The sequence below is a fragment of the Saimiri boliviensis genome, chromosome 20, assembly GCF_048565385.1.
Source record: "Saimiri boliviensis isolate mSaiBol1 chromosome 20, mSaiBol1.pri, whole genome shotgun sequence".
Taxonomy (NCBI): domain Eukaryota; kingdom Metazoa; phylum Chordata; class Mammalia; order Primates; family Cebidae; genus Saimiri; species Saimiri boliviensis.
The window spans coordinates 33,231,111-33,249,609 of NC_133468.1; the positions used below are offsets into that span (position 1 = coordinate 33,231,111).

An 18,499-nucleotide genomic window follows, 5' to 3' on the forward strand; every position below is an offset into this window, starting at 1 on the left:
GTAGCTGGGATTACAGGCACGCACCACCATGCCCAGCTAATTTTTTTGTATTTTTAGTAGAGACGGGGTTTCACCATGTTGACCAGGATGGTCTTGATCTTTCGACCTCGTGATCCACCCGCCTCGGCCTCCCAAAGTGCTGGGATTACAGGCTTGAGCCACCGCGCCCGGCGTGTTTTTTTCTTTTTATTAACTTTTATGGCTTTTGTTTTGTTTTGTTTTGTTGTCTTTTTTTTGAGATGGAGTCTTGTTCGGTTGTCCAGGCTGAAGTGCAGTGGTGCCATCTCAGCTCACTACAACCTCTGCCTCTCAGCATCAAGCAATTCTCCTGCCTCAGCCTTTCAAGTAGCTGGGATCACAGGTTTGCGCCACCACGCCCAGCTAAGTTTTGTATGTAGAGATGGGATTTCACCAGTTGGCCAGGCTGGTCTTGAACTCCTGACCTCAGGTGATCCACCTGCCTAGGCCTCCCAAAGTACTGGGATTACAGGCGTGAGCCAGCATGCCTGGCCTGTTTTGAGACAGAGTCTTGCTCTGTTGTCCAGGCTGGAGTGCAGTGGCGTGATCTTGGCTCATTGCAACCTCCGTCTCCGGGGTTCAAGTGATTCTCCTGCCTCAGCCTCCCAAGTAGCTGGGATTACAGGGGCACGCCACCACGCCTGGCTAATTTTTGTATTTTTAGTAGAGACTGGGTTTCAACATGTTGGCCAGGCTGGTCTCTAACTTCTGGCCTCAGGTGATCCACCAGCTTTGGCCTCCCAAAGTGCTGGGATTAGAGGTGTGAGCCACCGCGCCAGCCTCTTCTGTACTGTTTAGTTTTTTTCTCAGTGCACTCTTCTTTAGCTAATTAAAACAAAGGAAAATGTGAAATATTTGATCAGTGGGGAGAATGCCCTCTGGTCTTCAAGGGCCCAAAATATGGGTGAGTCGAGTCCCACTAGCAGGAAAGTCCATGGCTGCCCCCGGCCCTGTTCCCCAAGGAACCTAGCCCAGCCCCTGCCCCGCCCTCCCCACACCCAGTCCCGCCCATCCGCTGTCCCCGCAGGTGGCCATGGTGGAGGTGCAGCTGGAGACGCAGTACCAGTACCCGCGGCCGCTGCTGATCGCCTTCAGCGCCTGCACCACCGTGCTGGTGGCCGTGCACCTGTTTGCCCTCCTCATCAGCACCTGCATCCTGCCCAACGTGGAGGCCGTGAGCAACATCCACAACCTGAACTCCATCAGCGAGTCCCCGCACGAGCGCATGCACCCCTACATCGAGCTGGCCTGGGGCTTCTCCACCGTGCTCGGCATCCTGCTCTTCCTGGCCGAGGTGGTGCTGCTCTGCTGGATTAAGTTCCTCCCCGTGGACGCCCGACGCCAGCCTGGCCCCCTGCCCGGCCCCGGCAGCCACACAGGCTGGCAGGCCGCCCTGGTGTCTACCATCATCATGGTGCCCGTGGGCCTCATCTTCGTGGTCTTCACCATCCACTTCTACCGCTCCCTGGTGCGCCACAAAACGGAGCGCCACAACCGCGAGATCGAGGAGCTGCACAAGCTGAAGGTGCAGCTGGACGGGCACGAGCGCAGCCTGCAGGTCGTGTGAGGGGCCGGCCCGGGGCCGGGGGTGCAGTGGGGGTGCGGTGGGCCTGCGCCCCGGAGCCCGCATCGGCGGGCATTTGTTAGATGCAGAGATTTTTGAAAGGCTGCCGGGTGGTTGAAGACCAAAGTTTTCCCAGGGCACCGTGCCTCACGCCTGTCATCCCAGCACTTTGGGAGGCCGAGGCGGGCGGATCATGAGGTCAGGAGATCGGGACCATCCTGGGCAACATGGTGAAACCCCGTCTCTACTAAAAATACAAAAGTTAGCCAGGGGTGGTGGTGCGCACCTGTAGTCCCAGCTACTCGGGAGGCCGAGGCAGGAGAATTGCTTGAACCCAGGAGGCGGAGGTTGCAGTGAGCCAGGATGGCGCCATTGCACTCCAGCCTGGGGGACAGAGCAAGACTCCGTCTCAAAAAAAGAGACCAAAGTTTTCCTCTTGTCTTAACGCCGTAAGAACTGGATGACTTCTCCTAAGATGGAACTCTCAGGTTCAACAAGGGATCGTGTTGCTAAGACCATAGGAGGCAAAGCTAGGCTGGTTCATTGGCTTTGGGGTTGCCTGGGTCGGGGGCACGGGGAAAATACTCCAGCGGGATCTGCCCATCAGTCCTGTGGCAGGAAGGGCTCCGAACAGCCCCCAGTGGTTAGGGGGCATCCCAGAGCGCGAATGTGTGGCTGGCGGGCTGGGAGAGCCAGGGCAGGGTTTTGCTTTCAGAGAAGGATTGCCCCAGAGACCTGAGGTGGGCTTCGTGGATGCCGAGTGGCCCGTCTGACAGTGACGACAAGAGGGCTGTGGCAGTTGAGCGGGTGCAGGTGCATGGCGGGGCTGGCTGCTTCCCTGCCTAGCCCTGGAGGGACTGGGTGGCCTGGCTTCGGGAGAAGGCAGGAGCCGGGACACACAGCAGCCCAGCAGGTGTGGGGGTGCTGCAGCTGGCGTCAGCGGTGTCGGTTCCAGGGATGTTTCCAAGGGCAGGCGGCCTGGCCAGGGCAGAGGAGGCAAGTTCTCAGGCATCTGCGAGACGCCCCCTTGAGAAGGCTGAGTTGAGGTCTGCTGCAAAGTAAGCTAGGCTCAAATTCTCTTTTCCCAGCCAGAACCCTAGCCACATGGACTCAGCGGGGCCACCGGTTGGGGAAAGGAACCCCCCTCCCCGCCGCCCCGGCTCAGCCAGCAGCCTCCAGCTCTCGGCCACAGAATGGCCTCTTAGGCTGATTCAGCTGCTCCCCTGGGCTGTGGCAGCAAGAGGCGGGAGCCCTGGCTCAGACACCCGAGCTGGTGCAGCCTGCCTGTGGCCCCAGGCAGCAAAGGGACAGCCTGGGGGACTTCCTGTCTAGCCAAGGCCATTGGCCTGGCCTGTGAGTAGTGGGGCCAGGGGTCAGCCCCGGCCAAATGGGTGCCCTCCTTGTTATGACACCGAGTGACTACAGAGGAGGCAAGATGCCTCCAGGCCTCTCAGCCGACACTGGGTCCGGGCCCACACAGTGACTGTGCCGTGCAGCGTGGGTCCTGGCCTTGTCCCTAAGGGCATCTGGTAGACCTGAAGCCATGCTCTTGGGCTGCACACGCACGCCGAAGCACTAGCTGCCCTGAGCTGCTTGTACAACCAACCTCCTCTACCCCCTCCTCCAGCTGTAACCTGGATGGCCACCCATACCTTGTCTTATTCTCATAAATACTCACTGGGGCCGGGTGCAATGGCTCACGCCTGTAATCTCAACACTTTGGGAGGTTGAGGTGAGTGGATCACCTGAGATCAGGAGTTCGAGACCAGCCTGGCCAACATGGTGACACCCTGTCTACTAAAAATACAGAAATTAGCTAGGCATAGTGGCGGGTGCCTGTAATCCCAGCTACCCGGGAGGCTGAGGCAGTAGAATTGCTTGAACCCAGGAAGCGGAGGTTGCAGTGAGCTGAGATCACACCATTGCACTCCTGCCTGGGCAACAAGAGTGAAACTTTGTCTTAAAAAAAAAAAAATAGTGACTGGGCTTCTTCATGCTCTGATCACATCTCTTGTAAAAGCTTAAGCTCTCAACAGGGTCTGGGTTGGCCGTGCTGTGGAATTCTGGGTGGCCTGGCTGGGGTCTCTGGAAATGTGACTGCAGTGGAGAATGGAGACCCTGACACGCAGTCCCCTGTGCTGAGAGGCCCTCGGGGAGCCGTGCTGAGGGTCCCCATGAGAAAGCTGTGGCATCCTCAAGGGCCAGAGAAGAGCCCATTGTCTTCTGAGGGGTGCATCCTTTGTGTCCCCTGCAGACATCTGTCTGTGCTCTTGCCCTCCAGCACGTCTGTACTTTCCTGCGGCCTGTAGCAACACCTCTTAAGGTTTTACCTCTTGTGTGTTTGCTTTGCTAAAGAATGTCAATGTCGGCCAGGCAAGGTGGCTCGCGTCTGTCATATCAGCACTTTGGGAGGCCAAGGAGGGAGGACTACTTAGGCCCAGGAGTTGCAAGATTAGCCTGGGCAACATCGCAAGACCCCATCTCTAAAAAAAAATTATGTTAAATTAGCCAGACCAGGCACAGTGGCACACCTGTAATCCTATCACTTTGGGAGGCTGAGGCGGACGGATCACTTGAGGTCAGGAGTTCAAGACCAGCCTTGGCAACAACATGGTGAGACTGTCTCTAGTAAAAAGAAATTAGACAAAGGCTGGGCGCGGTGGCTCAAGCCTGTAATCCCAGCACTTTGGGAGGCCGAGGTGGGTGGATCACGAGGTTGAGAGATCGAGACCATCCTGGTCAACATGGTGAAACCCCGTCTCTACTAAAAATACAAAAAAACTAGCTGGGCGTGGTGGCGTGTGCCTGTAATCCCAGCTACTCAGGAGGCTGAGGCAGGAGAATTGCCTGAGCCCAGGAGGCGGAGGTTGCAGTGAGCCGAGATCGCGCCATTGCACTCCAGCCTGGGTAACAAGGGTGAAACTCTGTCTCAAAAAAAAAAAAAAAAAAAAAAAAAAGAAAGAAATTAGTCAGGTGGCCGGGCATGGTGGCTCATGCCTGTAATCCCAGCACTTTGGGAGGCCGAGGCGGGTGGATCACGAGGTCAAGAGATGGAGACCATCCTGGTCAACATGGTAAAACCCTGTCTCTACTAAAAATACAAAAATTAGCTGGGCATGGTGGCACATGCCTGTAATCCCAGCTACTCAGGAGGCTGAGGCAGGAGAATTGCTTGAACCCAGAAGGTGGAGGTTGCAGTGAGCCGAGATTGCGCCATTGCACTCCAGTCTGGGTAACAAGAGTGAAACTCCGTCTCAAAAAAAAAAAAAAAAAAAAAAATTAGTCAGGTATGGTGGTGGGTACCTATAATCCTAGCTACTTGGGAGGTTGAGGCAGGAGAACTGCTTTAACCCAGGAGGTGAGGGTTGCACTTAGCCAAGATCATGCCACTGCATTCCAGCCTGGGCAACAGAGCAAAACTCTGCCTCAAACAATAATAATAAATAAAATAAATTAGCTGGGCCTGGTGGCACACACCTGTAATTCCAGCTACTTGGGAGGTTGAGGTGGGAGGATTGCTTGAGCCTGGGAAGTAAAGGCTGTAGTGAACTATGATTGTGCCACTGGCTGGGTGTGGTGGCTCATGCCTGTAATCCTGACACTTTGGAGGCCAAGGCAGGCAGATCACTTGAGTTCAGGAGTTTGAGACCATCCTGGCCAACATGGTGAAACCCCATCTGTACTAAAAATACAAAAAATTAGCCAGGCATGGTGGCACTCGCCTGTAGTTCCAGCTACTCGGGAGGCTGAGGCAGGAGAATCGCTTTAACCCAGGAGGTGGAGGTTACAGTGAGCCGAGATCATGCCACTGCACTCCAGCCTGGGCAACAGAGACCCCGTCTCTTAAAGAAAAAAAGAAAAATAATTAAAATATGATTGTGCCACTGCACCCTAGCCTGGGTGACAGAGCGAGACCCTGTCTCAAAAAAAAAATAAATAAATAAATGTCAACATGTCAGCGTCCCTCCAAGGCAGTGGCTTTGGGTCCTGGCAGGGACAAGATGAGTCAGCTATTCTAAACCAGTGGCTCCCCCTGGCTGGGAGGGGCAGCTGCCCCTTACCCTGGATTGACCCTTTTGGGGAGGGCCCTGCTGGGCCTTCTGCTGCCCACCTTCCTGGACCATCTGTGTCCCTGCCCACCCAGTGCCACAATCCCCAGACCGTGGAACGCATCTCCAGTGCCATCTGGGGGCCAGTTACTGCACCTGGTCTCCAGGCAGAGCTCTTGGCCTGGCAGCATCCAGACAGGTATTAGGTGCCAGTGATGGTGACACGTGGGTGGGTACAGAGCCACATCCAATCTAGCCCTCTGATTAGGAGGCTGTCTTGGAATTTCTTGTTCTGTTTTTCTTTAATTTTTTTTTTTCCTATCATTTTCACAGACAAAGTGAAACAATGTTGTTTCTTCTAGAGTTCTCCAGCTCCAGGCTCTCTAGTTCACAGGCGTGAGGCAAACCCTTGCTGTGGGAATAGCAGTGACCATGGGTAGGGCCGTGGTGGCTGGGAGAGGAAACCGGTTTGCCCCCAGAGTGTGTGGGGACATGGAGGCTGAGTTACTGTTGGAGCCGCAGAAACACCTGAGGGGCACCGTGGGTGATGGGGAATGCCATTGCAGCCTAGAAATTCGGTTTCCTGAGGTTTAGTCCAACTTTGAAGAGTGTTTAAGAACAGAGGCCTCCTGGCTGAGCATCGTGGTTCATTCCTGTAATCCCAGCGCTTTGGGAGGCCAAGGCAGGAGGCTCGCCTGAGGTCAGGAGTGGGAGAGCAGCCTGGCCAACATGGTGAAACCCCGTTTCTACTAAAAATATAAAAATTAGCTGGGCTTGGTGACACAAGCCTGTAATCCCAGCTAGATTAGGGAGGCTGAAGCAAGAGAATCGCTGGAACCCAGGAGGTAGAGGTTGCAGTAAGCTGAGATCGTGACATTGCACTCCAGCCTGGGTGACAGAGCGAGACTGTCTCAAAAAAACAAAAACAGGGCCCTCTGCCTCAGTGTGCCCTGGAGCCAGCCGGGGCCTGTCCTCATTTGGAGCACATCCTTCCTGGTGCCTAGACATGCCAAGGCCCCTCCCACGTGGGACACCCACTCCGTTTAGCATCTGACCACATGTTTCAAAACACAGCTGTTTCTGTTTTAGAAACTTGGCAGGCGGAACGTGTTTTAGCGTCTTCTAGGCGGGTCTGCCTCGGACCAGACCACTTAAGGCTGAGTGGACTCAGGCTCAGCTGCAGCCCCTTCCTGCCTCGTGCTGATGATCTCTGCATGGCGTTATGTAGATCACCTGCGGCAAACTCGTCCACTAGCCTGTGTGCGGGCTTCTGAAGCACTTGCCCTGGGTGGAAACGGAATAAACCCGTGATGCTATTCAAAGTCTTTCTGTTCTTGGGGGGATGCTGCGGGCAGAGGGAATAAACCACAGCCCTCAGCCCTCCCCTGGCATCTGCTGCATGGGGTGACCCACAGCGCCAGGCCTCCTGTCGCTGGTCACTGGCCAGTGTCCTCCCAGGCTGCCCCAGTGAGGGGGCGCGGACATTTCTAGCATGGAGGCAGGGTGCTCCTGCCAGGTGGGACCCTGAGAACGCAGGGTGCCTCTGCCTGCTGCTTCCCCTCCCAGACAAGACCCTCTCTCGTCAGCAGCAAAGGAAAGGGCAGCCCCAGAGGGTGGCTGAGCGACAACAGAGCTGATCTGGACGGGGTTGGCTTGGAGGTCCCCCCTCTCCGTCCCTTCAGGAGGAGCCACTGGAACTCTGGTCACCTTGGGACATTCTCCAGCCCCGGGTCCCTGTGGCTCTCGGGCTGGAGTCCAGGCTCTCCAGTCGGGCAGCTGGAACAGGTGAGTCTCTCCTGTGGGCTGCTGGTACTGATGAGAAGGCACCAGGCAGCCCATGTGTTTTTGTTTTCCAAGTCTTGCTCTGTCGCCCAGGCTGGAGTGCAGTGGCACGATCTGGGCTCACTGCAACCTCCACCTCCTGGTGGAGGAATTCAAGCAATTCTCCTGCCTCAGCCTCCCAAGTAGCTGGGATTACCGGTATCCGCCATTATGCCTGGCTAATTTTTGTGTTTTTAGTAGAGATGGGGTTTCACCATGTTGGCCAGGCTGGTCTCAAACTCCTGGCCTCAAATGATCCACCCGCCTTGGCCTCCCAAAGTGCTGGGATTACGGGTGTGAGCCACCGCTCCCGGCCCAAGACTTCTTGCCTTAGATGCTGCAGAGCCTTGCGGGGAGCCAGCAGGGCAAGGCCCAGACAGGATCTGAGACCCATGTAGAACGTGCCAACCTGTAGCTCACACCTGTAATCCTGGCACTTTGGGAGGCTGAGGTGGGTGGATCATTTGAGCCAAGGAGTTCGAGACCAGCCTGGGCAACATAGCGAGACCGTCTGCACAAAAATACAAAAATTAGCCAGGTTTGGTGGCACATGCCTGTAGTTCCAGCTACTGGGAAGGCTGAGGTGGGATGATCATCTGAGCCCAGGGAAGTTGAAGCTGCAGTGAGCCAAGGTTGTGCCACTGCACTCCAGCCTGGGTGGCAAGAGTGAGACCCTGTCTTAAACCCTTTCCCAGCCTGTCTGTGGTCCACACACCCTTGGGTACTGTGGGATAGGGGACAGGCCGGCTCAACACAAATTAAGGCAGGAATAACCCCAGAGAATGGGCCTCGGATGGAGCGTGACCCTGTCCCTGGCCTCAGCCTCACCACCTGCCACCCTGAACAAGCATGCTGTGCTCGCTTCTGAATGTCCTGAAGCGGCTGGGGAATGTCAGCTGAGCCCCCGCTTGGCCGGCTCTGGTGTGGGATGTCTCTGGAAGCCACACTCGGAGCCGGCATTTCCCCATCGGGTGTGTCCACAGGCCCATGCCTCACTGTCCCCTTGCTTGAAGCTCCAAGAGCATGAGAGCAGGCAGCCTGGTCTGCTGAGGAGTGTGCTGACTGATGCGGAAACAGCAGACGTTACCCTGTAGGCGGTGGCTCCAGGGGCCCAGCCCTTCAGAAACAATGGGGCAGGCCGGGCATGGCAGCTCACACGTGTTAATCCCAGTGCTTTGGGAGGCTGAGGCGGGAGGGTCACTTGAGCCCAGGAGTTTGAGGCTGCAGTGAGCCATGATTGCACCACTGCACTCCAGCCTGGGCAACAGAGCAAGATCTTGCCTCCAAAAAAACATAAACAAAACCAAAACAGCTGGGCGCGGTGGCTCACACCAGTAATCCACTTTGAGAGGCTGAGGTGGGCGGAACACGAAGTCAGGAGTTTGAGACCGGCCTGACCAACAAGGTGAAACCCCGTCTCTACTAAAAATACAAAAAAATTAGCCGGGCATGGTGGCACATGCCTGTAATCCCAACTACTTGGGAGGCTGAGGCAGGAGAATCACTTGAACCTGGGAGACGGAGGTTGCAGTGAGCTGAGATCGCACCACTGCACTCCAGCTTGGGCAACAAGAGTGAAACTCTGTCTCAAAAAAAACCAGGAAGCATACGAGGCCAGGCTGTGGAAGAAGCATCCCAGCGCGGCCTTCCCCAGCCCCATCCTCGTTAGGTGAGGTGTTGTGGGTCTTCGTGTCACAGCTTCAAGGACAGACCCAACTCTGGGTGCCCCCAACTTACCAGGTAATGAAGTTTCCTAGTGTGTTGTGAGGAGTGCTGGAAGGGCCAGCACGGAGGGACCCCGTAGACAGAGGTTTCTTTGCTCCAGTGTCCCCAAGCCTCTGCAGGCCTCTCCCCTCGAAGTCTCTGTACCTTGTTCTCCAGATGTCCCTCCCCATGGAGCCCTGCATTGCTGGAGCCTCCTGCAGGGGCCAGCCCAGCCTGTCAGGGACAGAGACCCTGCACTGGCCCCCTCGAGAGTGGACCACGGGCTGGCTTATCTGCTCCAGTGCAGTGAGGATCAGCTGGAGCTCCAGCCAGACTTGTTATCTGGATTCGAAGTGAGGCATGACTCGGGGGTCAGGACTCCGGGGGGAAGCCAGCCTCCGTACTCTTGCTCCAAATGAGCCGACCAGGGAGCTGAAGGCAAGGTGGCCTGGGAGCCACTCCCACACACCCGGCGGCTGGGCTCTCATGGCAGCTAGAAACCTGGCAGCCTCTCCTCTGGGTCGTCTGTGCTGGGCTCTTCAGCCCTCCATGGGGCCCAACGGCTGAGATGCATTTTTTTTTTTTTTTTTTGAGATGGAGTTTCACTCAGGCTTGAGCACAGTGGTACGATCTTGGCTCACTGCAACCTCTGCCTTCAGGGTTCAAGTGATTCTCTTGCCTCAGCCTCCTGAGTAGCTGGGATTACAGCCCATCTAATTTTTGTATTTTTAGTATAGACGAGTTTCACAATCTTGGCTAGGCTGGTCTGGAACTCCTGACCTCGTGATCCGCCCACCTCAGTCTCCCAAAGTGCTGGGATTACAGGTGTGAGCCACCGCCCCTGGCAGGATGTTCCTGTATAGACTGTGCACAACTTGGAGCCTTACAGCTTCCAGAGGGTTCTGGGGGTGACTGTAAAGAGCAGTGCTGGCCCCAAACCTTTCCTGTTCCCTGGATTTAGTTCCCAGCAGGTGGCAGGGAAATGAACATTTGTCCCATAGTGGTGGGAGGGAAGGCTGGCCATGTGGGTCTAGGCCACCTCCTCAGCCTCCACAGCCTGCCCCTCGCCCGGCCACAGGGACAGCAGAGCAGCCACCTGATCCAGGTAAGCCCCCACCACCACACACAGCCCCATCACAAGGGAACAGCCTCTTGGTGTCCTAGAAGGTGAGAAGCTTTTATTTATTTTAGAGACAGGGTCTTGCTCTGTTGCCGAGTGCAGTGGGATGATCTTGAGCTCACCGCGGCCTTGACCTCGTGGGCTAAAACCATCCTCTCGACTCGGCGTCTAGAGCAGCTGGGACTACAGGCCACCACACCTAGCTCCTAGCTAATGTTTTTATTTTTTGTTGAGACGGGGGTCTCACTATGTTGCTCAGGCTGGTCTGAAGCGATCCTCCCACCTCAGCCCACCAAAGTGTTGGAATTACAGGCGTGAGCCACTGTGCCTGGCCGGGAGCTTTAATTTTTCCTGCTTGTTAACAGCATTATGGGGCTGGGGGAGGCGCTCAGATTTCCTTGCTCGCCTCACATCCCCAACCCCCCAGGCGGGGCGGTAGGGGGTTGTCAAGCAAGACTCAGGCCAAGCCTGACTCTGAAGCTGTTTGTTACCACAATGGAAGGGACTGGGCAGTGAGATAGGCAAACCCCACGAAAAGAGATGCATCATAAAGGAGAAAATCATTTAAAATGTCTCCCCCCAACCCAGTTTTTTTTTTTTTTTTTTTTTTTTTTTTTTTTTTTTTAAACAGCCTTGCTCCGTGCGACAGGCTGAAGCGCAGTGGTGTGATCTCGGCTCTCTGCAACCTCCGCCTCCTGGGTTCCAGCAATTCTCCAACCTCAGCCTCCCGAGTAGTTGGGATTACAGGTGTGAGTCACCACGCCTGGCTAAGTTTTGTATTTTTTTGTAGAGACGGGTTTTTGCCATGTTGGCCAGGCTGGTCTCAAACTCCTGGTGTCAAGTGATCCGCCCACCTCGGCCTCCCAGAGTGCTGGGATTACAGGCGTGAGCCACTGCGGGCGGCCCCCAATATTTTTTAACCTCAAATTATCCCATGTCCCCTTGACTGTGACAAACTAGATAACCAAAAGAAGCCTGGCCACAGTCCAGGTGGAAGGGGGCTGTCCCGAAGGGCGTTCCCATCAAAATCCGCTCCCGGGGCAGGACTCGCGATGCTCACACCACCAGGGATCAGCCCTCTTCTGCCGCCCCGTGAGTTGCGGAAGGCCCTGTTCTGGGCTCCCGGCTTCGATCCCAGGATCAGTCAGGTCTGGAGCCAGACAGGCGGCTCACACGGGTCTGCCCTGGAAGGAGAGGGCGATCCGCAGGAGTTCCTGGCCCAGCTCTTGCTGCTTCCCTCCGGGGCCGAACTCGGCCGACAGCTCCCGGAAAGTGACGCCGACGCGGCGGGCCTCGATGTGTCTGCGGTGGATGGCATGCTTCCACTGGTGCCGCGCGGCCCCCCTGAGCACCAGCAGGGAGCGGCGCGGCAAGGGGACGGCCACCTCCACCTCCTGGCACAGCACCGAGCGGCTGGGCGCGATCACGCTGTCGACCAAGACCTCCGGGGCGGCTGAGGGGGCGGAGCAGAGCAGCAGGCTCCCGGGTGCCTCCCGACACATGGACAGCACGGTGGGCGACAGGAGGTTGAGGCTGACCAGCCGCTCCCCCCACAGCCATGCGTCGTCCAGGTGCGGGTCGATGGCCGAGCCGCGCTCGGGGCAGTAGTCCAGGTTGCACTGCTCGACGGGCTGGAAGCCCTCCAGCCCCGGGTAGAGGCCCATCCTCCGCACCACCTCCCGGCTGAAGCTGGGGAGGCCGCAGAAGCCCTCGGTCTTTAGCTTTTGTTTTCGAAAGTTGACTTTGGGGCCATAGTCCTGAAGGATGAAGACAAAAAGGACGTGAGGCATCTGCGTTTAGGGAGATGTCAACCGCACGCTAGGTCCGAAGCATTCCATCTCAGTGACCCAGACAAGCAGAAGTCCCTACTTCATGGACATGAAGCAGGAGGAGGCCGACCCAAGGAGACAGAAGTAATAGCAAATGGCCGGGAGTGGTGGAGCAGGCCTGTCATCCCAGTGCTTTGAGAGGCTGAGACGGAAGGATCATTTGAGACCACGAGTTCAGGACCAGCCTGAGCAACAAAGTGAGACCTCCGCTCTGCAAGGAATTTTAAAAATTAGTCTGGGCATGGTGGCTCATGCCTGTAATCCCAGAACTTTGGGAGGCCCAGGCACGTGGTGCATTTGAGCCCAGGAGTTTGAGACCAACCTGGGCAACACAGCAAAACTCCATCTCTCGTTGAAAAAAGAAAAAAAACCCACCAAAATTCAGACAGATGTAGTGGCACAGGATTTAGTCTCAACCACTTAGGAGGCTGAGGTCAGAGGATCGTTAGAACTCAGGACATGGAGGCTGCAGTGAGAGGAGGCTGCACCACCGCACTCCAGCTTGGGAGACAGAAGGAGACACTCTGTCTCAAAATAATAACAATGAATAGCTGGGCTTGGTGGCACATGCCTTAGTCCCAGCTACTCGGGAGGCTGAGGTAGGAGGAACAGCCAGAGCCTGGGAGGTCAAGGCTGCAAGTGAGCTGAGATCGCACCACTGCACTTCAGTCTCGGTGACAGAGCAAGACCTTGTCTCAAAAAAAAAAAATTAATTAATTAAAACCTGTACACAAATGTTCACAACAGCATTACTCTCCCAACAGCCAAAAAGTGGAAACGACAGTGTCCGTCAACAGAAGAAATGAAATGTACAGACATCCAACAGAATGTCACAAAGGTAACGGGCCCGGGTGTGGTGGCTCACGCCTGTAATCCCAGCACTTTGAGAGGCTGAGGTGGGCAGATCACCTGAGGTCAGGAGTTCGAGCCCAGCCTGGTCAGCACGGTGAAACCCCGTCTCCACTAATAATACAAAAATTAGCCGGGTGTGGTGGTGGGCACCTGTAATCCCAGCTATTTGGGAGACTGAGCCATGAGAATGGCTTGAACCCAGGAGGTTGCAGTGAGCTCTCAGGTCACTTCACTGCACTCCAGCGTGGGCGGCAGAGCAAGACTGTGTCAGGAAAAAAAAAAAAAAAAAAAAAAAAAAAAAAAAAAAAGGCCTGGTTCAGTAGCTCAGGCCTGTAATCTCAGCACTTTGGGAGGCCAAGGTGGGTGGATCACCTGAGGTCAGGAGTTGAAGACCAGCATGGCCAATATGGTAAAACCGGTTTCTACTAAAAATACGAAAATTAGCCAGGCATGATAGTGGGTGCCTGTAGTCCCAGCTACTTGGGAGGCTGAGGCGGAAGAATTGTTTGAACCCAGGAGACGGAGGTTGCAGTGAGCCGAGATCTCGCCAGTCTGGGTGACAGAGTGAGATTCCACCTCAAACAAACAAATGAAACTACAGTGAAGGGTGAGGGGCACCCAGGGATGTGACTGACTGTCCCAGTGGCCACATATGGAGGCTGGGGACAGAGGGACGGAGGTGAGGGGAAGTGAGGAGGCTGGGTCACAGGTGGGGAAGGAGTGAGCTGGGGGGAGAATGATGGGCCGGGTCGGGGAAGGTGGAAATTCACGTGAGGAGACAAGATACTGATGGCGAGAATTGGAGGTGGGAGCACCTGTAGCTTGGGAGAATGGGGTACCCCATCAGAACGTTCCCATGCCCTCAGCACCACCAAGTCAGCTGCAGAGAGGGCATAGAGCCCAGCAGCGCATCCCACTGAGACAGAGTGCCCGGGCGCACTTCTGCCCGTCGGACACACGTCCTGCAGCGAATCTGGCTGCGCAGAGCCCCAAGGTCTGGGGAACTCGCCCACTACCAACCTTGGAGGTTCGTGGGGTGTGGCTGCAGAGGAGGAGGGCCCCAGCAGTGGGGCGGTTCTCCTGACGCAGCCCAGCCCTCTCCATGAGCTCAGGGCTGGCCTACCTGCTTCCTCCGTCCAGACTGGGAGAGCTTCCAGGGGTCACAGTCCATGAGCCGCACCAGCTCGGCTTCTTCCTCCTGAGTCACAAAGTCCTCGATCAGCATCACTCCTGGGAAGGGGAAGGCCCAGCCCTCAAAGTCAGATTCCTCCGAGCCCACGGCCCAGCCGGTGTCAGAGCAGTAAATGAAATGGTGTGTTTTCTGCAAAAGAAAAACAGGTCCACAGACTGGGCAACACAGCGGGACCCTGTCCCTATAAAAAGTTAAAACAGGCCGGGAGCGGTGGCTCACGCCTGTAATCCCAGCACTTTGGGAGGCTGAGGTGGGCAGATCACCTGAGGTCAGGAGTTCAAGACAAGACTGGCCAACATGGTGAAACCCCATTTCTACTGAAAATACAAAAATTAGCTGGGCATGGTGGTAGGGGCCTGTAATCCTAGCTACTTGGGAGGCTGAGGCTGGAGAATTGCTTGAATCCAGGAGACGGAGGTTGCAGTGAGCTGGGATGGCGCCACTGCACTCCAGCCTGGGTGACAGAGCAGGACTCCATCTCAAAAAAAAAAAGTTTAAGCCGGGCGCGGTGGCTCACGCCTGTAATCCCAGCACTTTGGGAGGCCGAGGCGGGTGGATCACAAGGTCGAGAGATCGAGACCATCCTGGTCCACATGGTGAAACCCCGTCTCTACTAAAAATACAAAAAAAAAACTAGCTGGGCATGGTGGCGCGTGCCTGTAATCCCAGCTACTCAGGAGGCTGAGGCAGGAGAATTGCCTGAGCCCAGGAGGCGGAGGTTGCGGTGAGCCGAGATCGTGCCATTGCACTCCAGCCTGGGTAACAAGGGCGAAACTCCGTCTCAAAAAAAAAAAAAAAAAAAAAAGTTTAAATAAAAATTAGCCGGGCGTGGCAGAGCACACTTGTCATTTCAGCTACACAGGAGGCTGAGGCAGGAGGATCATTTGAGCCCAGGAGGTTGAGGCTGCAGTGAGCCATGGTTGTGCTACTGTACTCCAGCCTGCAAAACAGAGCAAGACCCTGTCTTTAAAAAAAAAAAAAAAAAAGATGTGTCCTGGAGCTGTGGCAGCCCCTGGCGCTTGTGTAACCTCAAGAGACTCTGATGGCTCATTCCTCCCGCCAGGCCACCGTGGAAGGCAGCTGGAATCTAGTGGGAGGTGCAGGCAGTGTCTGCCCCAGGCTGACCAGGGAAGGCCCGAAGCCCTCTTGAGCTCACATGAATTTGATTGGTTTCCTTTCTCGCTTTCCTTGCCTGTGAAAGAGGGGCTGGTACGATGCATCTTTCCTTCTCCGCTTTTTTTTTTTTTTTGAGACAGAGTTTCGCTCTTGTTACCCAGGCTGGAGTGCAATGGCGCGATCTCGGCTCACCGCAACCTCCGCCTCCTGGGTTCAGGCAATTCTCCTGCCTCAGCCTCCTGAGTAGCTGGGATTACAGGCACGCGCCACCACGCCCAGCTAATTTTTTGTATTTTTAGTAGAGACGGGGTTTCACCATGTTGACCAGGATGGTCTCGATCTCTTGACCTCGTGATCCACCCGCCTCGGCCTCCCAAAGTGCTGGGATTACAGGCTTGAGCCACCGCGCCCGGCCCTTCTCCGCTTTACACAGGAGTTCAGCGAAGTTAAGGAACTAGCCCAGGCTGCATAGCACCTCCTGAGCTCCTGTCTCCTAGGCTGCGTCCAGGAGGACCCTGACTACCCGACTACCTTGAGTCTGTGCACCCTAATCTCTTTAGGTCTTTGCTGACGCCACGCTCGTGTCCCCAGGGCTGGCCCGTGCCTATCATAAGTCTGAGGCTCACCCAGGAGGGCAACGTCCTTCCCCACAGAGCTGAGTATTCACAGAGCTCCTCAGCACCCCCGACTCCCTCCTCTTCACTCTTGTTCTCAAGGCACCTTTCCAGACCCAGCATCACGCCTCAATCCTCATACCCTGGGCTGTCACTTAGCTCCCACACCATGTCCCTCTCTGCTCTGCCACCGTACTCTCAGGTCTCTGCCATGCTAAAGAAAGTCTAGAAACCAGGCCAGGCGCGGTGGGTCATGCCTGTAATCCCAGCTACTTGGGAGGCTGAGGCAGGAGAATCCCTTGAACCTGGGAGGCAGAGGTTGCAGTGAGCCGAGATTTCGCCACTGCACTCCAGTGTGGGCAACAGAGGGAGACTCTGTCTCAAAAAAAAGAAAAAAAAAAGTCTAGAAACCACTCCTGGCCTTGTCTCCTCCCAAGCCACAGCTGCTCCTCCTCTCCTGTCACCCTCATTCCTGTACCTGCATCCTCCTACCCGCAACTCTCCCAGGGCCTCACCTCTCTCAACTGTCTCTTTTCTGTGTGCTGTGCAGCCAGCTTGACCTTGACCCCGAGTCATGCTGCCAGTGACGACTACTTTTTTTTTTTTTTGAGACGGAGTTTCGCTCTTGTTGCCCAGGCTGGAGTGCAATGGCGCGATCTCGGCTCACTGCAACCTCCGCCTCCTGGGTTCAGGCAATTCTCCTGCCTCAGCCTCCTGAGTAGCTGGGATTACAGGCACGCGCCACCATGTCCAGCTAATTTTTTTTTTTTTTTTTTTTTTTTTTTTGAGATGGAGTTTCGCTCTTGTTACCCAGGCTGGAGTGCAATGGCGCGATCTCGGCTCACTGTAACCTCCGCCTCCTGGGTTCAGGCAATTCTCCTGCCTCAGCCTCCTGAGTAGCTGGGATTACAGGCACGTGCCACCATGTCCAGCTAATTTTTTGTATTTTTAGTAGAGACGGGGTTTCACTATGTTGACCGGGATGGTCTCGATCTCTTGACCTCGTGATCCACCCGCCTCGGCCTCCCAAAGTGCTGGGATTACAGGCTTGAGCCACCGCACCCGGCCCCAGCTAATTTTTTGTATTTTTAGTAGAGACGGGGTTTCACCATGTTGACCAGGATGGTCTCGATCTCCTGACCTCGTGATCCACCCACCTCAGCCTCCCAAAGTGCTGGGATTACAGGCTTGAGCCACCGCGTCCGGCAATGACTACTTCTTAAATCTCTTCCTTGGCTTCTGCTACCCCTTCCTCTCCACTTCTCTTCATGAAAAAGAGTTAGTTAATGGTCAGGCACAGTGGCTCACGCCTGTAATCCCAGCACTTTGGGAGGCCAAGCCGGGAGGATCACTTAAGACCAGCCTCAGCAACATGGCAAGATCGCATCTCAATTTAAAAAAAAAAGTTCTGGCCAGGTGCGGTGTCTCACACCTGTAATCTCAGTTCTTTCGGAGGCTGAGGCAGAGGGATTACTTGAACACAGGAGTTCGAGACCAGCCTGGCCAACATGGCAAAACCCCGTCTCTACCAAAATACAAAACAGTTAGCCTGGTGTGGCAGTGCACTTTTTTTTTTTTTTTTTTAAGACGGGGTTTCACCATGATGGCGAGGCTGGTCTTGAACTCCCGACCTCAGGTGAGCCACCCACCTCGGCTTCCCAAAGTACTAGGATTACAGGCGTGAGCCACTGCACCCAGCGGCAGTGTGCTTCTATAGGGATTCCAGCTACACAGGGAGCTGAGGCAGGAGAATTGCTTGAGCCTGAGAGGTGGAGGTTGCAGTGAGCTGAGATTGCACTAGTGAACACCAGCCTGGGCAACAGAGTGAGACTCCATCTTGAAAATAATAATAATACATTTTTTTTTTTTTTTCCCCGAGACAGAATCTTGCTCTTGTCACCCCAGGCTGGAGTGCAGTGGTGCAGTCTCGATTCACTGCAACCTCTGCCTCCTGGGTTCAGGCAATTCTCCTGCCTCAGCCTCCTGAGTAGCTGGGACTACAGGCGCCCACCACCACACTCGGCTAATTTTTATATTTTTAGTAGAGACAGGGTTTCACTCTGTGGGCCAGGCTGGTCTCGAACTTTCGACCTCAGGTGATCCGCCTACCTCAGCCTTCCAAAGTGCTGGGATTACAGGCGGGAGCCACTGTGCCCAGCAAATCATGCATTTTTGAAAAAGAATTTCTCTAATGAAAAAGAATTTCTCTAATGAAATATTTGCATCCATGGCACTAAAGATTTTACATGGATTATCTAGTTTCATTTCCAAGAGGAAGGTACCATAACTATTGAGGGCAGGAGGTGTAGATGTGTGGACGTTCTGGCCAGAGTCACCCAGTGAGGACCCTGGAGGCCACCAGAACTCAGCTCTGGACTCTGTGGCCTGTCTCTTCTTCCTCTTCCATCTCCAGGCTCCTTATACCCTGAGCTGCCACTCACTGTGGGCTGCTGTCCCCTGTTGTTCTGTCCCGGGACCTCAGCCCCTTCTAACCCTTTACTTCCAGCCTCTGACTCCAGTTCAGACACCTCCTGAGGTAGGCACTATCTCCTCCTGCTCCGGGGGCCCTCCCATGGGAAACATTAAAACTGGGAGTCCCCCGTGTGTCGGCTGAGCAGGC

The 18,499-nt window shown here is 55.3% G+C and overlaps 3 protein-coding genes across 9 annotated transcripts in view; 2 read left to right on the forward strand and 1 right to left on the reverse strand.

Annotated features, from left to right (window-relative positions):
* The window catches only part of ORAI2 (ORAI calcium release-activated calcium modulator 2), a 26,898-nt gene extending 16,010 nt beyond the window's left edge, over positions 1 to 10,888 (forward strand). For all 3 annotated transcript variants that reach the window (XM_003934144.4, XM_074390592.1, XM_003934141.4), the window contains one exon: positions 1,046 to 10,888. In XM_003934144.4, the coding sequence (XP_003934193.1) occupies positions 1,046 to 1,585 (540 nt within the window). In that variant the 3' untranslated portion in view covers positions 1,586 to 10,888. The remainder of the gene's footprint in view (positions 1 to 1,045) is intronic.
* LRWD1 (leucine rich repeats and WD repeat domain containing 1) overlaps positions 7,326 to 18,499 on the forward strand; it is a 24,830-nt gene continuing 13,656 nt past the window's right edge. For 4 of the 5 annotated variants that reach the window (XM_074390587.1, XM_039460451.2, XM_039460452.2 and 1 more), the window contains exon 1: positions 12,030 to 12,943. In XM_074390587.1, coding sequence (XP_074246688.1) covers positions 12,933 to 12,943 — 11 coding nt within the window. In that variant the 5' untranslated portion in view covers positions 12,030 to 12,932. Of the gene's footprint in view, positions 7,417 to 12,029; positions 12,944 to 18,499 lie in introns of those variants that run through there. The other variant, XM_074390585.1, reaches the window with a different exon arrangement.
* ALKBH4 (alkB homolog 4, lysine demethylase) overlaps positions 10,313 to 18,499 on the reverse strand; it is a 10,180-nt gene continuing 1,993 nt past the window's right edge. Inside the window, exons 2-3 of the mRNA XM_010344842.3 lie at positions 14,081 to 14,278; positions 10,313 to 12,033 (exon numbers count right to left, since the gene is read on the reverse strand). Of these exons, the coding sequence (XP_010343144.3) occupies positions 11,446 to 12,033; positions 14,081 to 14,278 (786 nt within the window). The 3' untranslated portion in view covers positions 10,313 to 11,445. The remainder of the gene's footprint in view (positions 12,034 to 14,080; positions 14,279 to 18,499) is intronic.